A 19,773-nucleotide genomic window follows, 5' to 3' on the forward strand; every position below is an offset into this window, starting at 1 on the left:
ATAGCCACAGCCTTAAACCTCCAGGGTTCCCAGGACCCTGACCAACTGACCTAGACCAACTTTCCCATTTTATAACTGTGAAATTGAGACCCAGCAAGGGGGCAGTAAAAAATATGTCTGCGGTTGCACAATGAATTAGTGGTAGGTCTCCTGACTCTTAGTCTGGTGCCCTGTTCGTAAGTGACCACCTGTTCCACTTCACTAACATCCTGTGCTTGGCTGTCAGGCTTCTCTTGCCTCCTGGCATCTGGTTCCTGTGAAGTAGATAAGCCTATGGATGGGAGTAATTCTTATACATATGGTGAGCATGTTTCAAGTTTTGTTTAACTCATTAATGTGGGAAACAGCAGAAGGAGAATAGCAGAGAAACTAGATTTATGTTGGTGGTGGAAAAAGGATTGCTGAAATTAAATTGCTAAAGTAGATCCAACATTGGTTAATGTCCTAATGAAATGAACCTTTGGTGTTATCCTCTCTGCTTTAAAAAACTGCACCAGCCGTAACCGGTTTGGCTCAGAGCGTCGGCCTGCGGACTGAAAGGTCCCAGGTTCTATTCCGGTCGAGGGCATGTACCTTGGTTGCGGGCACATCCCCAGTAGGAGGTGTGCAGGAGGCAGATGATCAATGTTTCTCTCTCATCGATGTTTCTAACTCTCTATCTCTCTCCCTTCCTCTCTGTAAAATCAATAAAATATATTTTTAAAAAAAAACTGCACCAACTCAGTTTTCTACACATTAACCTCTAACTTTACAGTTTTTAAACACTTAGTCTTTAACCATTTGTGAACAGTAAGTCAAACAAACTTCCATACTCCAGTTGTGTCAGATGACTCTCAGGTACATATTTTAAAATGTTCTAACATGACTTTAAAAGGTCACACAATAATTTTTGGCCTTACTTCCAAGTTTTGGATACTTTTCTTTAACATATACTATTGAAAGTGATCAGAGCCTATTATGTTGAAGAGAGCTAGAGCAGGCCCAGCCCAGGAAATTACCTTTCTGCTCAGTTGTACAGACACGACTTCTTTGCTAAAGCTTCTGCAGGTAGCACATCAGCAAGATGTTGAGCTCTCCTGCAGCTCTGCTCACTGGCCTGCAGTTTGGCTTTTGTTAATCCTAGACTTGCTTCTTCCCTGGTCAAGGAGGTGTTTTTTCCTGCCTCTAATTATTCTCAGGATCATCTTGGATGAAAAGAGGTTACAGAGTTACTTGTGGAGGAAGTTTGTTTTTGTTTTGAGCACAGAGTTCTACTCAGGTATAGTAGGTAACTGCTTTTTCATTATATGGTTTTATCTCTGAACATTCTGCCCATCTCTCATCCCCACTGTTACTACCCCAGGCCAGATCTTAATCATCTCTCTCTTGGACTATTTTAATTGTCAACTAATTCATCTCCCCACCTCCAGTCTTTATTCCTAAAATATAACTTCCTTTCTCTCTCCATAGGTTTTAAGATACAGATCTTATTCCTATTACTTCCTGCTCATAAAACTTCTAGAATAAATCCAATCCCCTTAGCATGACATTCAAGGCTCTGCAAAGACTATTTCTCTTCATTCTTTCCAGCCTCTCCTCCCCCTCTTCCTCAGGCTTTCAGTTCCATAGGAGTTTATATTAGTGGATAAAAATATTAGGGAAACCAACTATTTTGGGTAATATGAAGGAAGATCTAACAACCTGATCAAATCTGCCAATGAAGATTAGGAAGCATTCTTAATTGATAAACGTTCCAATTTGATAAACCTTCGTGCTGGCACCAGGGGTAGCTACTTAGGAGTAAGGAGAAGGCAAACACAAGGTCAAGGCCTTTGAAGTCATGTTGATCAAGGAAGATAGGCAGGTAAAATAAGTAGACGACAGTGATGATGAGTATTATGGAAACGTGTAGTGCTTTGAGAACATGGAGGAGAGGGGGACACTAACTTCCTGGGAGATCAAGGAAGGCTTCACAGAAGAGGTGATATTTAAGTTAGACTTCAAAGATGAGGTATTTATTTGGCAATTGTGAAGGGTAATCTGTAGCTTCCAAGCAAAGAGACCCAGTGAAGACAAAGGCACGGAAGCTTGCACGTGTGTCTTAGAGAAGGGTAAACAGTTCAGTGTAGCCAAAGTATAGGATTTCAGGAATGGAGTGTGGTTAGGGTTAAAGTTATCAAAGAAAGTTAGGGCTAAACTGTTAGGCCTAACATTCCAGGCTTAAGGAAATAGTGATGTGTATTATGTTTCACACATAACATAAGATAATGATTCTTGAATTAAGTGATACATATTTGTCTATTTGTGCATGTGTGTAGCAGTGTTAGGATGTGTGTGTTACATATGGAGATCATTTCTGAAGATCATTGAAGCAAAGCAAATATCAAGAATTGGAGCCAAAAGAACAGGTTAGGCCTGTGCTCACCTGGGCTTGAACTTCTGAGATACCAGTTTCAAAAGTCCCCAAATCATAGCATTAGAATTGGAATCGATCTTAGGGACCAGTAGTTCATACATCTATCCATTCAACAAATGCCTGCTATTACTCTTGGAGCTGTGTTAAAGTAGTGAACAAAGCAGCCTGCCTTTATGGAAATTGTTTTAGTGGGAGACAGAAAATGAGTAAATCAGTTACTATATCATTTCATAGGTGTTGCAAAGAAAGATAAGCAGGGGTAAAGGGTTAAAAAGTGGCCAGGCACTGGCTTTTCTGAGGAGGAAGATTATTTCTAGCTGAGAGAAGAGCAGGTGAAAAGGCCTCAAGGCAAGAGTGTGTATGTAATGGGGGGGGGGGGGGGGGGGGGGAGACACACACCAAAAACTAGAAGGCAGACAGTGTGGCTGGAGCAGTACCCTGAGGGGGAAAGAAGGAGGAGGTAAGGTTGGAGAGGGGGCAGCTGAGGCCAGAACTTACAGGGCCCTTGAGGTCCTTTCAGCCAGTGAGAAAATGAGGGTGACGAATACCCATGGCTACATAGCAAGTTAGTGGCAAGGTCAGGACTGGTACCATCCTGCTTCAGCCTCCCTTCCTTTGCCTCCCTGATGTCTTCTGGCTTTTACCCAAGATTAACTTGAACCCCATTTAATTTCTTCAAACTCCTCTTCCTATCTGTTATCTTTCCCTTCCCCTGTGCCCAGGACTTCACAGCACACAAATTTTGTTTTGTTTTCCCAGGCTTCTTTGCTTAATCACAGCATTAGCATTTCCCACACTCAAATTTGTACATATGATCTGGTAATAGAGTGATTTCTGGAAGGTCAAAGCTACAGAAGTTTTTGAAGGTCTTTTAGTTCAGCCCCCAACATAAAAAACTCAGGGAGGACAAGTGACTTGCCCAAGGCCACTCATCTAATTAGTGGCAGAACTTGATTTTCTTTGTCTCCTATTCTCTGGCTCTTCATTTTTTTTCATGCTACCTCTATCTTTAATGTCCAGCGAAAGGGAGTAAAGTTGTGATCCATATAACTGAGTTCACATTCAATGGCCCTCTTCCCCCTGCCCTTACTTTAGCATTTTATTTGGCCTTTGTCATGTGAATTTACTGTTTTATTCTGTCCAGGGTCTTTTTTTTGTTGTTGTTTTTTTTTAATTAAATCTTTATTGTTCAGATTATTACATTTGTTCCTCTTTTTTCCCCCCATAACTCCCCTCCACCCAGTTCCCACCCCACCCTCCTCCCTCACTCCCCACCCACTGTCCTCATCCATAGGTGCACGATTTTTGTCCAGTCTCTTCCCGCATCTCCCACACCCCTTTCCCCGCCCAAGAATAGTCAGTCCACTCCCTTTCTATGCCCCTGATTCTATTATAATCACCAGTTCATTCTGTTCATCAGACTATTCACTTGATTTTCAGATTCACTTGTTGATAGATGTGTATTTGTTGTTCAAAATTTGTATCTTTACCTTTTTCTTCTTCTTCCTCTTCTTAAAGGATACCTTTCAGCATTTCATATAATACTGGTTTGGTGGTGATGAACTCCTTTAGCTTTTTCTTATCTGTGAAGCTCTTTATCTGACCTTCAATTCTGAATGATAGCTTTGCTGGATAAAGTAATCTTGGTTGTAGGTTCTTGGCATTCATCACTTTGAATATTTCTTGCCACTCCCTTCTGCAAAGTTTCTGTCGTATGGGTACTCCCTTGTAGGTAACTGACTTTCTTTCTCTTGCTAATTTTAAGATTCTCTCTTTGTCTTTTGCTCTTGGCATTTTAATTATGATGTGTCTTGGTGTGGTCCTCTTTGGATTCCTTTTGTTTGGGGTTCTCTGCGCTTCCTGGACTTGTAAGTCTATTTCTTTCACCAGGTAGGGGAAGTTTTCTGTCATTATTTCTTCAAATAGGTTTTCAATATCTTGCTCTCTCTCTTCTTCTGGCACCCCTATAATTCGGATGTTGGTACGCTTGAAGCTGTCCCAGAGGCTCCTTACACTATCTTCATATTTTTGGATTCTTTTTTCATTTTGCTTTTCTGGTTGGGTGTTATTTGCTTCTTCGTATTTCAAATCGTTGACTTGATTCTTGCAATCCTCTAGTCTGCTGTTGGGAGTCTGTATAATATTCTTTATTTCAGTCAGTGTATGCTTAATTTCTAGTTGGTCCTTTATCACAACATGGAGAGTCTCACTAGATTTCTTGTAGATCTCATTAAGTTTATCGTCAGTTTCTAGAAAATTATTGAAAAACCTTAAAAGTGTGGTTTTGAACTCTATATCCAGTAGTTTGCTTTCCTCCATTTCTGTCATTTGTGTCCTTTTTCTTTGTCTCCGCATTTTTTATGCTTCCCTGTGTTGATATAGTGATTTTCTGTGCTAAGTGTCCTCTAGGGCCCAGTGGTTCAGCCTCCCCAATTACCTGAGGAGGACACTCTTGGTGCACCCCCTTGTGGTCTTTGTGCACAGTCTTGTTGTAGTTAAGCCTTGATTGTTATAGGTATCACTGGGAGGAATTGACCACCAGGCCAATTGGCTGTGAGAATCAGCTGTGTCTGCAGTGGGAGAACTTCTGTGCTGGAGACACCCCTCTGGGGCAAGACTTGCTTCAACGGGGCTTTGGTGCTCACTGAGTCTGCCCCCTGAGGGTGTCCTTTATGTTTCCACAGAGCTGCAAACTGGATGGTCCCACTCTGACCTCTGGGTTTCCTGGCTCCTGGATCTCTAGGGAGGTGCTAATCTAGCCTTTGCTTGAGGCTATCCAGCAAAAGCCTCCCTGCAGGGCTTGGGCGGGGCGGGTCCCATGGGATCAACAGGGCAGGGCTAGCAGTTATGGCTGCTCTGAGTCCTGCCCTCAGAGGCTTTGCTTCTCAATGTCCCGGTAATCACTGCAAGCCCCTCGGAGAGAAAGCTGCCCTCGAGTTCCGACCGATGCCAGACAGTCCCGCTTCTCCCGTGTGAGTCTGGGTCCCTAGAGACTCGCCCGGAACTGGAGCTCAGAGCCTGAGACTCCCTACCAATTGAAAACGACAACTGCGCCCTCAGCCGCCAGCCTGCTCCGCATGCACCTCCGCACCTTAGTATTTTACTTCCGCATTGCGCCTCCTCTGAGTCTCGGTATGCTTTTCTCTTTCCTTCTAGTTGTAGAATTTCCACTCAGCCAGCCTTCCTGTGGTTCTGGATGATGTCCGTTCCGTCTTTTAGTTGTATTTTTGAAGTGGTTGTGCGAGGCAGCAATCTCCGGTGTTTACCTATGCCGCCATCTTGGTTTCTCCTGTCCAGGGTCTTTGAACTACCCTTTGCAAAGAGAGCATGTCCATAAGTTGCTCACCCTTGTTCATGCTACCCTCATACTTGAACTGGCAGCCTGCTCTTAATGTCCAGTCTATATCCAGACTTGTCTTTGAACCCAGCCCCAGTCTTCTCTAGAGAAGCAATGTAGAAAGGATATACAGTGGTAACTCAGTTCTGTTTTTTTGTTTAGTTTAGTTTAGTTTTTTTAAAATATATTTTATTGATTTTTTACAGAGAGGAAGGGAGAGAGATAGAGAGTCAGAAACATCGATGAGAGAGAAACATCGATCAGCCGCCTCCTGCACATCCCCCACTGGGGATGTGCCCGCAACCAAGGTACATGCCCTTGACTGGAATTGAACCTGGGACCCTTCAGTCCGCAAGCTGACGCTCTATGCACTGAGCCAAACCGGTCAGGGCTAGTTTTGTTTTAATATATTTTTATTTCAGAGAGAGAGAGAGAGATAGAAACATCGATGAGAGATAATCATTGATCGACTGCCTCTTGCATGCCCCCTACTGGGGATCGAGCCCATAACCCCGGCATGTGCTCTTGCCTGGAATCGAATGCAGGCCTATGCTCTATCCATTGAGCCAAACTAGTTAGGGCGTGCCTCAGTTCTTGAACTTAATTGGTTCTTGAAGGCTGTTCAAGAAGTGATTTGTTTGAAAACCAAATCATTTTTTTCCATTAGAAAGAATGTAAATTGAATTAACCTAATCCAGACCCCCAAATGATTCCGTTTTAACCTTTCTATACATTACATGTACTGTTTAACCTATAAATAAACACTTTTCTTAAGTTTATCAAGCCACCCCCTACTAGCCTTAAAGGAATCACTTTCAGCATTCATTCCAGGGCTGTCTTTCAGGTCCTATGCAGTATCTTCGCTTGTTCATGTATCACTGCCTCTGAAATGCTGTCACTGGCTAACTGCTTTTTGTTTATCCAAATCAACAACAGTTTTTGTACTTCTTCAATTGCATGTGATCATTGCTTCTTTCACAATCTTAGCAACATTAGCACTCTTGATGGCCTCTTTGTTTTTTAAAATTATGCTAATCCTTTTTTAAAAAATATATTTTATTTATTTTTTACAGAGAGGAAGGGAGAGGGATAGAGAGTTAGAAACATCGATGAGAGAGGAACATCGATCAGCTGCCTCCTGCACACTCCCCACTGGGAATGTGCCCGCAACCAAGGTACATACCCTTGACCGGAATCGAACCCAGGACCCCTGAGTCCGCAGGCCGAGGCTCTATCCGCTGAGCCAAACTGGTCAGGGCTAAAATTATGCTAATCCTTGATTTCACTAGCAACAAAAGCATTCTTTCCTTTGTTTTTGTTTTGTTTTGTGTTGTTTTTTGTTTTGTTTTTGCCTGAGAGATGCTTTTTGTCATGCTGAGGTATCAGCATGAAAGGGTTGTTAGGTTGAAAGCTGAAGTTGGTTGAACAATGGAGACATTTTCTGTGAACAATTTGGTTGAGAACTGAATTGTCATTGGTCCAGAAACGAGGTTTGATTGTACCTGGCTTTGAATCCCACTTTTGGCACATATTGGAACAAAGTAATCTTGGACAGGTAACTTGACCTGAGAGCAGTTTTCTCATCTGTAAAATGGAATGTTAATACCTGCTTGATGGGGTCATTGGAAAGATTATTTAAAGTATTATATTTATACACCTCAGGCATTTTATAAAGTGAGGCTAACTCTTCCTTAAAGGCCCATCTTGAACTGCCCTCTCTGTTTTTCCTAATTATCTAATAGGTAATATTTATTGAGTGAGTTTCTGTAGGTACCATGCCAAGTGCTTTTTAAAAAAAAAGTGCTTATTACTACATGTGAATCTACAATTATCTCAAAATAAAAAGTTATGTAGATAGATGTGAGAATAGGATTCAGTAGTACCTATGTTCCAGTTGTTGCTATTTCCTAGCTTTGTAAACTTGGACAAGCCTCCTGGCCTCACTCTTAAGTGTTTTTCCCACTAGAGCCCTAAAATTCCATCCCAGAGCCATTTGGAAACCTGACTTGCTTACCTGTTCGCCTTGGAAAATGTTCTGTGTTGATGACAGAGCACAGCTACTGGGCTGGCCCTGTGTGACTTGGAGAGGACAGGACAGGACAGGAGGCAAAGAACTAGGTGCCTGGGAGCCTTTAGATCAAGAACTGGCAACTCATCACAAATCAAATAAAAGATTTCTGAGGTATGGGCGTGGGGGTTGTCTGCTTAGATTATGTTCTGGGAATAAGGGGGATTGCAAACTTCACTGAATAGTTGACCAACAATGCACAATTACTAATTGTGTTCCTTAGGCTAATTCTTATTTTACCTCTCAGAGCCTGAGTTTCTCTGTCTATCCACACTAATAAAAGACAAAGATGCTAATTGACCATACCTTTGCTATGCCCCAAGACACGCCCATCAGCCAATCAGAGCAACTATATGCAAATTAAACCCAACCAAGATGGTGGCTGGCAGCCACAGAGCTGGAGCAAGCAGGAGGCTTGGTTGCCCGGGCGATGGAGGAAGCCAAGCTTCCTGCCTGCCCTGAGCTGGCTGTGGCCTCAGCTCATGGCAACAAAGTTTCAATTATAGAAGACAAATAAATCCCAGATACCTACTTCCAGCCAGCCTCCACTGGGAGCTTGGGTGACTGGGGGCCGTGGCCAGCCTGCAAATAGCCATCAGCCCCTCACCCAGGATGGCCACACCCTCAGGGGTGAGGGTCTCTGCTGGGGGGCTTAGCCAGCCTGAAAACGACCCTCAGCCCCTCACCCAGACTGGCCAGGCACCCCAGCAGGACCCCCACCCTGAAGGGGCTGTGGCCAGCCTGCAAACAGCCATCAGCCCCTCACCCATGCTGGCCAGGCACTCCTATATAATAAAAGGGTAATATGCAAATTGACCCCAACAGCAGAACGACTGGAAATGACTGGTCACTATGACACACACTGACGACCAGGGGGTAGAGGCTCAATGCAGGAACTGCCCCTGGTGGTCAGTGCGCTCCCACAGAGGGAGCTCTGCTCAGCCACAAGCCAGGCTGATGGCTGCCAGTACAGCGGTGGTGGTGGGAACCTCTCCTGCCTCCTCAGCAGCGCTAAGGATGTCCGACTGCAGCTTAGGCCTGCTCCCCACTGGCAAGTGGACATCCCCCAAGGGCTCCTGGGCTGCCAGAGGGATATCTGACTGCCACCTTAGGCCCAATCCCCCAGGGAGCGGGCCTAAACCAGCAGGTGGTCATCCCCCGAGGGGTCCCAGACTGCGAGAGGGCACAGGCCGGGCTGAGTGACCCCCCCGGGTGCACAAATTTTTGTGCACTGGGCCTCTAGTGTGTGTGTGTGTGTGTGTGTGTGTATTTACTTTTATTAATCCTCACCCGAGAATATTTTCCCATTGATTTTTGAAAGTGGAAGGGAGGCATATTGGACTCTGAGAAAATTGGACTAAGAGAAACACATTGATTGGTTGCCTCCCACACATGGCCTAACCAGGGCTGGGGATTGAGCCTGCAACCAAGGTATGTGCCCTTGATTGGAATCCAACCTGGGACCCTTAAGGCCACAGGCCAACACTATCCATTGAGCTAAACTGGCTATAAAGTAGTGCTATTGATACCTACTTTTGGGGTTGTGAGACTTCAAAATATCTTAGTTAAATAGGTGTCACACCTGATACTTAGATGGGTGAATGGCATAGTATCTCTTTGGAGACCAGTATCTTTAGAAGGTGGCATTTAAGTCTCAGCTGCTCTGATTCTCTGATCACCCCGCTGCCTCCAAATACCCTGGACCCCTCCTTTTTCTTAAGTTCAGGTCCCAGAAATGTTGGGCATTTCTACCTGACCTCCCTTGCCATCTCTATCTGACCAGGTGAAATATCTGAGTAAGCAGGATTGTTACATATCAGACATACAGGGCCAGGGCAGGTAGCTCAGGCAGCAGCTAATGAACAAAAGGCTTCTCTCTGTTCCCAATAAATTGGTCCTTGGGGATCCTAGCTTTGAAATTCTAATTGACACAGGAAGGAAAAGATTCATTAGACTCTGGACTCATTAAAATGCTCTGCTGCTCACCTACGATTTATTCTTGGCAGTTCATCAAGAGGAATTAAGTAAACCAACAGGCTGGGATGCTGCTGACAGCAGAGTCCAATGTGCCTAGTGCTGCTTGTGGGGTGGGAATGTTGCGTTTTCCATACTGTGGAGCACACAGCTGGCTTCAGAAGTTCCTCACCCCTACGACTTAGCATGAATCCAAGTCTCATGTACTGTCAGTGCCGAAAGGACCTTTTGAGATCATTCATAGATGTTAGCTCATTATGGCTGGTTCAGACGAATGGGGCTTGGCCAACATCACCCAGCACAATAGTAGTGGAGTTAGCATTAAAATCAATCAGGCCTTCTGACTTCCAGGCCAGTAATATTTTCCCCTGCATCACCCTTGGATTTCTAGACCCAGTATTTCATTCAGCTTCCAGGAGGTAATTTTGACACATTCTATGTGCCAGGGTTTTGTGATAAACAAAGCAGATACAGAGGGAGCCTGTATTAGGGGAGGTTAGAAAGACCTGAGGGGTGAATAGGAATTATTAGCTCGGCAAAGAAGCCGATGAGCTGTGTTCAAGGCTGAGGGACCAGTGCCTACAAAGAAGCAGACTCTACAGGAATGGAAAGTTGAGTGTGCTGGAGTGGAGGAATTGTGGAAGAGATGAAAAGTTAAGATAAGTCAAATCTATGAGGTTTAGTCCACTTTCTCTGGATATAAGAACCCTAGACCTGGAATTAGGAGTCCTGGGTTTAGATGTGTTAGTCATCACTCAGGTAACATTTATTTAAGACCTTTTAAGTGTGCCATGCTGGGCATTAGGGAGTGTAAGGTATGTGTAGCCCCCTCCCCCAGATCTGTCAGTTTAATGAGGCAAACACACCAATAAACAACTTCTATAATAAATCAAAGGAATAATTACCTCTGCTGGAGGAAGTCAGAGTTGAACTGTATGTTACTGTCATTATTTTCTCAAGGCTTTGATGATCCCTCCTGTCAAATGGTGATAACTACTATCCTATGTAGCTCATGAGCTGATGGGAAGACAGCTTTGTAATGACTGGTATTTGTGTGGCATTTTGTGGGTTACAAAACACTTTTCTATCATCAATTAATTGAATCATAACTATAATATTAAGACTTAGGAAATTTCCCAATCTACAGATGAGGAAACTAAAAGTCAGAAAGGTTGAGGCTTATTCATGGTTTTATAGCTTTTGATTAACAAAAGTTAGGATTGTAATTCCAAATCCTGTGCTGTCTTTTGCAATACAGTGGTTCAAACAAACTTTGAAAAGGAGACAGATGACAACCTTTCTTTCCCCTACTTGAGTAACAGATTTCCTTCTCCCTTCACTAGAAATGCAAAAAACATCTCCAGTTTGAGAAAAGCAAACCTAAGTTGCCTGGGGAGAAAGAAAGGAAGTTTATTTTAAGTCTTCCACAGACTGGGCTCTGAGCTTTTAGGACCATGTGCCCCAGTGCTCCTTCAGCTCCCGCTGTTCTGTCTCATGCCATTTACAGAGTACTGTCTCACCATCACCTCATTGGCTACACATAGATAGAGCCTGTTATACAGATGGGTAAACTGAGATCCACAGAGGAAAGTAATTTGCCCATAGTCACTGAATTATTCATGCCAGAATCCAGAGCTCCTGACATCAAACAGGTGCTAACTCATAGGATGTAGGGTCCGTTGATTCATTTCACTTCACATAATTCTTGAATATATCCCATGAAGTAGACACTTTGCTATACAAGAGAGGCTCTGGTTAGGCTCAAACCATTTTGGTGCAGTGCTTTCTTTAAGAGCAAGGACTTTTGTTATTTACTTCTCTGTCCCTAACTAGGGCCCAGTTCCAAGAATGTCTTGCTGTTGTTTTTGGTCTCAGTCTGCCAGAAGCTGGAGGGAGCAGATGGCCACAGCAATGTGATCATGAGGGTGTGATCCCAGGCAAGACTAGAGGATGAGTTGAGAGCCCTAGACTCATCTATTGCTGCCAAGGTATTTTTTATTCCAGAACAATGTGAAGCTGGCCAACCCTGCTCCCCCATCTCCCACCACCTCCCCCTGCTCCCTGCCACATCATCTCTCCTCTCTCTCTCTCTCTCTCTCTCTCTCTCTCTCTCTCTCTCTCGTTGGTCACCTGGATAGATTTCATACAAAGGCTTCTAGGACCTGCTGTCCAAGGCATGTTCTAAGATGAGATGAAGGAGTCTCACCCGATAGCCAGTCTGGCTTTTCCTCTATCTACAGGCCTTCTGTCAGGCTCCTGCCCACTCTGCTGCTTTTACTTCTGACTCCTTAAGCAGAGTGGTTGTTTAATATGACTCTGACAGACAGCCTAAAGAGCAATCAGTGCTGATACTGAGAAACCAACATGTTTCCTGTTTATCCAAAATCCTAACTGCAAAATTTTAAGAAGCTCTACTTGAGGAGGGTGTCTGGGATAAGGACAATTGACTTCCATGATGGGAAGCCTGCAAGACCTCAAGTACCTTATAAACTATGAAAGGAAATATGCACAGTGTTTCAAATGCCGTTCATATTCATATCTTTATACATTACAGAGCTCTTTCATACCTGTCGTTGCCTTTGAATCTTAGAGCAACTCTGTGAGAGAAGCAATGTGAGGATTACTATTCCCACTTGATACCAGGGAAGGTTAATCATGGTGGCAGAGCTCCAAGCAGAGCCAAGATTTGGGAGATTAATGGTCCTAGGTTTGAAATCTGGTGCTCACCACTTTTGGCTGCATAATCTTAAGCAAATTATTTAGCCTGTCCAAGCCTCAGTTTCCTTCTCTATAATAGGATGATAACGATATTCTTATGGTTGTCTAAAGATCAAATGATATAAATAGGGAAAATGCTGGCACAGTATAGATTAAGTATTAGAAGCTCAGTAACTAGGTTTTCCCCTTAGTGTTTTAAATGTCTTGTATTCTGAGTTTTTTGAGAATTACTACTCTGATTACAGTAAAATGAACTACACATAATAAATTCCTATTGACCAAAGTATCATTTAAGTGCCATACTGGGTTAAGAGAACTGGATTAGTGGGAAGAAGGGGTACCCCAGGCAATAGCTTAGTACTTTTGATACAAATCACAGTGGGTTTGAGCTGATAGGGACCCTGGAGATCTATTCCAATGTATCTTTCTCAGAATAGATATTAATAATCCAGGAAAAGTCAGTTCAAAATAATGCAAAGTACATTTCTTTATTGCTGACTTCTTAGATCCTTTAGAGTGCATGTGACTTGGGGAGAGGATGGAGTGTGCCAACTTCCTATCTTTGACCTTAGAGCCTCTTTTCTGAGAACTCTTACTAACATCTTGAGCACTGGTCTTCCACAGAAGAGTTCATGCAGCACGTATCTGGTCCAGTTTCTCCATTTCTAGATGAGGCACCTGAGGTCTGTAACCAAGTTTATAGAGGCAGTCCACAGTAGAACCAAGTTCAGAGTGCCTCACTCCTTTTTGGGCCACAGCATTATTTGCATTCCACTATTTTTCCATTTCTAGCCAGCAAATCATAAAATTACAGAGCATTTTGCAAACCACTAATCAGAGAACATTGTTAGAGAGTCAAGCTTTCTGTTTTGATGTGTTTATCCCAGAAAATAGGAAAATGAGGGGGGGGGGGGGGGGGGACAGGCTTAATGGCCAACAAATGTTTCCAAACAATGGAAGGAGCAGGGGTTAGGTAATTATCTCAGTGTCTAGAAAGGTTCTCTATCCGGCCTGCGGGCTATGGCGGAGAAATCATTTGGTCTGGCCCTGCCAACGAGTTAGAGATGAGTTAATTAAATGTTTGACCAATACAGCAGGCTAATTTTGTTGTTGTTGTTGTTGTTATTAATCTTCACTGGAGGATATTTTGTCATTGGTTTTTAGAGAGAGTGGAAGGGAGAGGGGAAGACAGAGAGAAACATCAGTGTGAGAGACACACATCAATTGGTTGCCTCTGCACGCTCCCCAACCAGGGCCAGGAATCGAGCCTGCAACCGAGGTACATGCCCTTGACCGGAATTGAACCTGGTACCCTTCAATCCACAGGCTGACGCTCTATCCACTGAGCAGAACCGGCTAGGGCAGTAGCCTAATTTTTAAGTTGATAATTTTATATGGCCTGTGAATGATGTTAGAAATATCCAAATAGCCCTCAGCCGAGTAAGGATTCTCCACCTCTGCTTTTCTACACAGTTTAAAGTTTGTTCTTGCTTTCAGAAGTTTCCATTGCGCCTGGCTGGCACAGCTCCATGGTTGAGGGTCGACCTGTGAACCAGGATGTCATGGTTTGATTCCCAATTAGGGCATATGCCTGGGTTTAAGGCTTGATCCCCAGTGTGGGGCGTGCAGGAGGCAGCTGGTCAATGATTCTCTCTCATCATTGATGTTTCTATCTTTCTCTCTCCCTTCCTCTCTGAAATATATATTTAAAAGAAGTTTCAATTGCAACCACAGGCTCATCTAAGAAGCCCACAGTGCAGTTCCCAATGATCAGCAGTAACTATGGAAACAATCCTGAGAGGGGTCTGAAAAGAATGTATCAAACTTCGGCTTCTCCATCACCATCTTCATCATTGAAATCGATGGTTAGGAATGTCCTACTGGATTTCTATCCAGACCCTGGCAGAGGGAGTTGTCCTTGGCATTTGGTAAGGGCTACCTTTGCGTTTTATTAAGCCTTCTAGTTCAGCTCTAGTAAAAACATTACCTTTACATTTGCAAAGTTGTACAGTAGACCCTTTTTTAAGAATACAGAAGTATTTTTATTTTTTTCATTTAGCGATACAAACAAATGCTGACAACATTCACATAACTTTTTCTCATGTCTACAACTGAATAGATTGGAACTGCTTTAATTGCTATAGAACATACTGTATTAGTGTTTTAAAAATTTATTCCAACCCATTTTTTTCTTTGAAGAAGAGGAAGAAGAAGAAAAAGGTAAAGATAACAAATTATGAACAACAAATACACATCTATCAACAAGTGAATCTAAAAATCAAGTGAATAAAAAATCTGATGAACAGAATAAACTGGTGAATATAATAGAATCAGAGGCATAGAAAGGGAGTGGACTGACAATTCTCGGGGGGAAAGGGGTGCGGGAAGATACTGGACAAAAATCGTACACCTATGGATGAGGACAGTTGGGGGGGCGGGGTAAGGGCAGAGGGAGGGTGGGAACCGGGTGGAGGGAAGCTATGGGGGGAAAAAAGAGGAACAACTGTAATAATCTGAACAATAAAGATTTCATTAAAAAAAAAAAAAAAGAATGGATGGGGCAGGGGACAGTGGTACATGGTGTTCATTTCACCAGATACTTTCCTGAGCTCCTATCCTGGGCCAAGACCTATTTTGAAAGGCAAGGGGGAATGCCAAGATGAAATAGATTGTGGTCCCTACCACCCAGGAATTCACAGTCAGTCTAGGTGGGGAGATGACATAAAAACAGGTCATTTTAATACAGTTACCTCAGATGGATCTTAGGCATCACATCAGATTCCACTGTCCTACAGCTAGGAGAATGATTTGCTGTTATATTAATTGTTGAAATAATCATCCTATTAATATCCTTGTCATCATTAAAGCATCATTTTTAATGTAGAAAGTAGTAATACCTTAGAGAAGGTCAGCAGTTTCTCAAAGGAGACCTTTAACATGTTCAATTTTATTTGTATGGGAGGGAGGTAGTGGTATTCCTAAACTGCTGATCGGGCTAGTGAGTCCTTGGCTTGAGGAGCATACTATGGGGAAGGATTTATATCCCTCTGGTCACCCAATGTGCCCCTTAGTTATCACTTATTTTATAGCTTGTTGTACCCAGGCACATTTTTTTTTTTAATTTGGTAGAATGAGCAAGAAGGGGGAGGACAATCTGCCAAGAGAAGCAGTGACTTAGCATCTGCTGAGATTGGCAGGGGCTATGCCGAGGCAGCAAAGACTTCATGAATATATGTATTATTGCATGAGGTGCCTTCAATTAATCGATTAATGAACATTATTGGAGCTCCTCCCATGCGCCTAGCAATGTGTAAGATGATGTGAAAAAGTCCCACAGTTCGCCTAACACAGACAAGAGGAGTCAACACAGTAGGCATTGATCAGGCATTGACTTGTGTGGCTCAGACTCTCAGGAGCTATAGGAACTCATGGTACCTCCTTACTGATCACTGTCCTGCATATGACATAGGAGTGGTCAATTCCCATAAAGTTCAGGCTCTTCAGTGGCCCACAAGGCCCTTTCTGATCTGGCCTTTGCCAGGCTCTCTGCTGTTGTCTCTTATGTCATCCACTCTACACTCCAGCCCAAACCACAATACATATTATTCCCTAAACATGGAAGCTCTGTCCAGCTTTCACAGCTTTGCTCATGTTGTTTTCTCTTTTCTAAATGTTATCTCATCCGTGTGTGGGCTCATTTCAACTCAATACAAGATCAGAACTTGATGATCCCTCTTCTTTGATTCCCTCCTTTCCCTTCTCTCCTGTGCCTCTGGTAAGTGACATGCCTCCCAGTTCCCAAGTCTTCCTGTCATAGCCCCTATCAAGATGACACATAGATTTGGTTTTGTTAAGTAAGATCTCTACCGCTGGACTGTGAACTCCTCTAGGGTAGGCTTGTATTTTGTTCATTTCTATCCAGTGTACAGTCACTTTGGCAGTAATAGGTGCTTAATAAACTATTTTTGGATAAATGAGTAAATAACTAAAAATTTCAGCATATTATTCCCCTACGATAACTTCTTTGTTATAGACTCAAAATTGAGTAAACACAGGATACTCTTACCTTCATATATACATGAAAACACAATGAGGTTTTGCTTTCTTCCTGCTAATTAACATCCCCACCCCCACACAATATGATAATACATGATTCTGGTGAGGTTGCCATGAAAGTGGCATTTATTGGTGATAGCAGTGTAAATTAGTGCAGCACTTTTGAAAAGCAATTACGCACTGTATCTCAAGAGCCATAAAAATGTTATACATTTGACACAGTAATTTTACTTCTGGGAATCTGTCTTAAGGAAATAATCCAATATATAGAATAAACTTTCCCTCAGGTGCTATTATTTGTAATAGTGAGAAATGGGAAAAACCAAAATGACCACCTAGACTTATGACCAGTGTCTAAGCAGCTCACTGATAGGAAGGGTTCGCCTCAGCCATACACTGCCCCCTCCCCACGCGTGACACATAAAGACTAGTCCAAGGAAAGGTGGGGTCAAAGTTGAATCCATATGTTGGAGTCTGATACCCAACTGTTCAGGAAGAACTGAGTTCATACTGACTTGCTCACTGTGTGACCTTGGGCAGCTGACTTTGCCTCTCTGCACTAGGGTTTACTCATCTGACTTATGATCCCTCAGAGAATTGTTGTGTGTGGATTTGGTAGCCTTAACTCATGAAGGGATTTGTAAGCCACATTAAAAGAGTTGGACTTGGTTCTTGGTGGTGGGAAGCCATTTCAATGATGCGTCCTAAACAAGAGGTGAAAGGAACATACTTGCTCAGTCACTCAAGGGGCTCATGCTTAGTAATGTTTGTGGAGTTAATGTTACCAGAGGGATGAAGGCAATGTGGCTATGACTCTGGTGTCAGTCTGGGTCATCTTTGGGCCAAACATATGGCACTGTGAGATGATGCTTTGAGCTGAGCCCTAAGTTATGTTTAGATTAGAATCCTGGAGAGAGGTCACCTTCTTCCCTTCTCCTGTCTGAATGTTATCTGTACAGCCTACTTTACTGTACAGCCTAGGGAAATTAAATATATATACATATAAATACAGGGTGTTCAAAAAATGTATACACACTTTGAATGACTATAAAGTCAGTATTCATTAACATACAGTTCATTTTCAAAATTTAAAAGAATCTACAAAAATCAGTAATTCTTTTGTCAATGCTTGTTTTCAAACTGATGACCATTCTGGTCCAGGCACTGCTGATAACACAAAGCAGTGGAATCACAAAACATCAAGAATCGTTTTGTGCGGTATTTTTGCACATTCTCATTCAATAGCTGCCCTGAATTTGTCAATTGTTGCCTATTTTGTACAGTAAACTTTGTTTTTTTATGTATTCCCATAAGAAAAAGTCTAGTGGATAAATTTTTTTTGTTCAAAGCTTAGTCTGGCTTCACCCATTATTTCAAATCAGTTAAACCTGAAAAGGAGTGAAAATTACTTGCATTACCAGCTGTTCAAGTGTGTATACATTTTTGGGGGGACACCCCGTATATATGCTAGTGCATATGCTGTTTGCAGGATCGAGCCTTTGTGGGGCTGTGAGGGGTGGCATTTTGCTGTTTTCAAGGAGAAGGATTGTTGTAATGAGGAAAATACTGGTTTCACGTGAAAGGATTTTAATCAACTGCCCTTACACCTGAGAGGCATAAAGCTTGGCTGCAGTGCCAGGCTGTATACCCTCTACCTCCTGCTTTCAGCCACCTGGCTTACTGCCTGGGTGCCTCTGTCTAGGAAGACCAGCAGCTGTCTATCCTGGAGATTTATGTTGTACAGCCCAGGTAACAGTACATTTCCACATGTTATCTCTCTTGACCAGGGGTCCTCAAACTACGGCCCGCGGGCCACATGCAAATACAAATATTGTATTTGTTCCCGTTTTGTTTTTTTACTTGAAAATAAGTTATGTGCAGTGTGCATAGGAATTTGTTCATAGTTTTTTTTTAAACTATAGTCCGGCCCTCCAACGGTCTGAGGGACAGTGAACTGGCCCCCTGTTTAAAAAAACGAGGAACCTGCTCTTGACCCTCCTACCAACCTGCACTGCAAGTGGGCAGGGCAGGGATTTTTTCCTAATTTTACAGAAGGGGAGCCTGGAACCTCAGAGAAGTGAAGTGCCTAAGTTCACACAGCTAGTGAGGGGAGCGGGGGAGGGTTAGGACCCAGAGTTCCACAGGTAATCAGGAATCCAAAGCTAATAATACCCTATTACTATTTTTACTTACGGTGAGGCCTGCCATGGGAGAAGTTAGGCCTCCCTCTCTGTTCCTCAGAGAGTTCCTTGTTTTTCTAATATAGGCTGGAAATTGGGGACACATGCACACAGCCTTTTGCAGCCTTATTCTAGAATAGCCACCGAATGTGGAGTTTCCATCAGACACAGAACAGTGAGCAAACAGGTTTCTTACCATACCTGTTGCCCAGAAGTGGAGCCCAACATGCCGTCTGTGTCCTCAAGGTACAGAGTCCTTTCTGGAAAAGGACTTAGGGCCTCTCTTTCTGCCCCCTTCTCAAGTGGTATTCTCAGGGGGCTGCTTTATTCTAGAGATTCATTCATTCATTCATTCATTCCTTCAATTCAACACTTAATGAGAATCACTCCTGTGATTCTTTTTGGGTTCAAGGCACATTTCAAATACTAGAAGTTTGGTGAAACGCTTGAAAAGACTTTATTGAATCCACAGTGATAGTATTCTTTCCTTGACCACAGTTCACCTCTAGGTTAGTGTTATAGTAGAACTCATCACCTTCCCTTTTACTAGTATACTCACAAGGAAAAGTTCTCGCAGGTTCCAACAATAATAATAGTAGCTAATATTTACATACTTTTTAATATGCCATACACTGTTCTAAACACTTACATGAATTAAATTATTTTAACCTCAGGAACCCTAGAGATATGTACTGCTATCCTCATTTTACATGTGAGATAACATGTGAAGCATAAAGAACTTAAGATACTTCCCAAAGATCATGTCACATAGCTGGTTCAGGGGCAGAATGAAGGCATTTGGCTTCAGAATTTACTCTCTTGACCATAGAGCCTCTTACATGAGAGTAAACATTTAGTCTTTAGCCCCTGCTTGATGGCAGGTCCCTGTTCTTAGCAGCAGGTTCTCCCTCCCTCTCCACCATGTCATATGAGCCTCTCATCTCTGGGTTGTGCTGAAAGATAGCATCACATAAGCTCAGAACAAAAAGAAATTTTGTACATTGACATACTTGGCTACACACCTGGAAGATGTTTAGCAAGGTAC

General features: G+C 42.9%; 1 protein-coding gene across 8 annotated transcripts in view; it reads left to right on the top strand.

Annotated features, from left to right (window-relative positions):
- The window catches only part of RALY (RALY heterogeneous nuclear ribonucleoprotein), a 96,605-nt gene that overhangs the window by 56,670 nt on the left and 20,162 nt on the right, over positions 1 to 19,773 (top strand). The window contains exon 1 of one of the 8 annotated variants that reach the window (XM_070420163.1): positions 14,273 to 14,420. The exons of 3 other annotated variants lie outside the window; for them this stretch is intronic. In XM_070420163.1, the coding sequence (XP_070276264.1) occupies positions 14,307 to 14,420 (114 nt within the window). In that variant the 5' untranslated portion in view covers positions 14,273 to 14,306. Of the gene's footprint in view, positions 1 to 14,272; positions 14,421 to 19,773 lie in introns of those variants that run through there. 4 more of the 8 variants (XM_070420161.1, XM_070420169.1, XM_070420168.1 and 1 more) reach the window with 4 other exon arrangements.

The sequence above is a fragment of the Myotis yumanensis genome, unplaced genomic scaffold, assembly GCF_028538775.1.
Source record: "Myotis yumanensis isolate MYYU_CA2020_CCGP unplaced genomic scaffold, mMyoYum1.0.hap1 SCAF_7, whole genome shotgun sequence".
Classification (NCBI taxonomy): Eukaryota; Metazoa; Chordata; class Mammalia; order Chiroptera; family Vespertilionidae; genus Myotis; species Myotis yumanensis.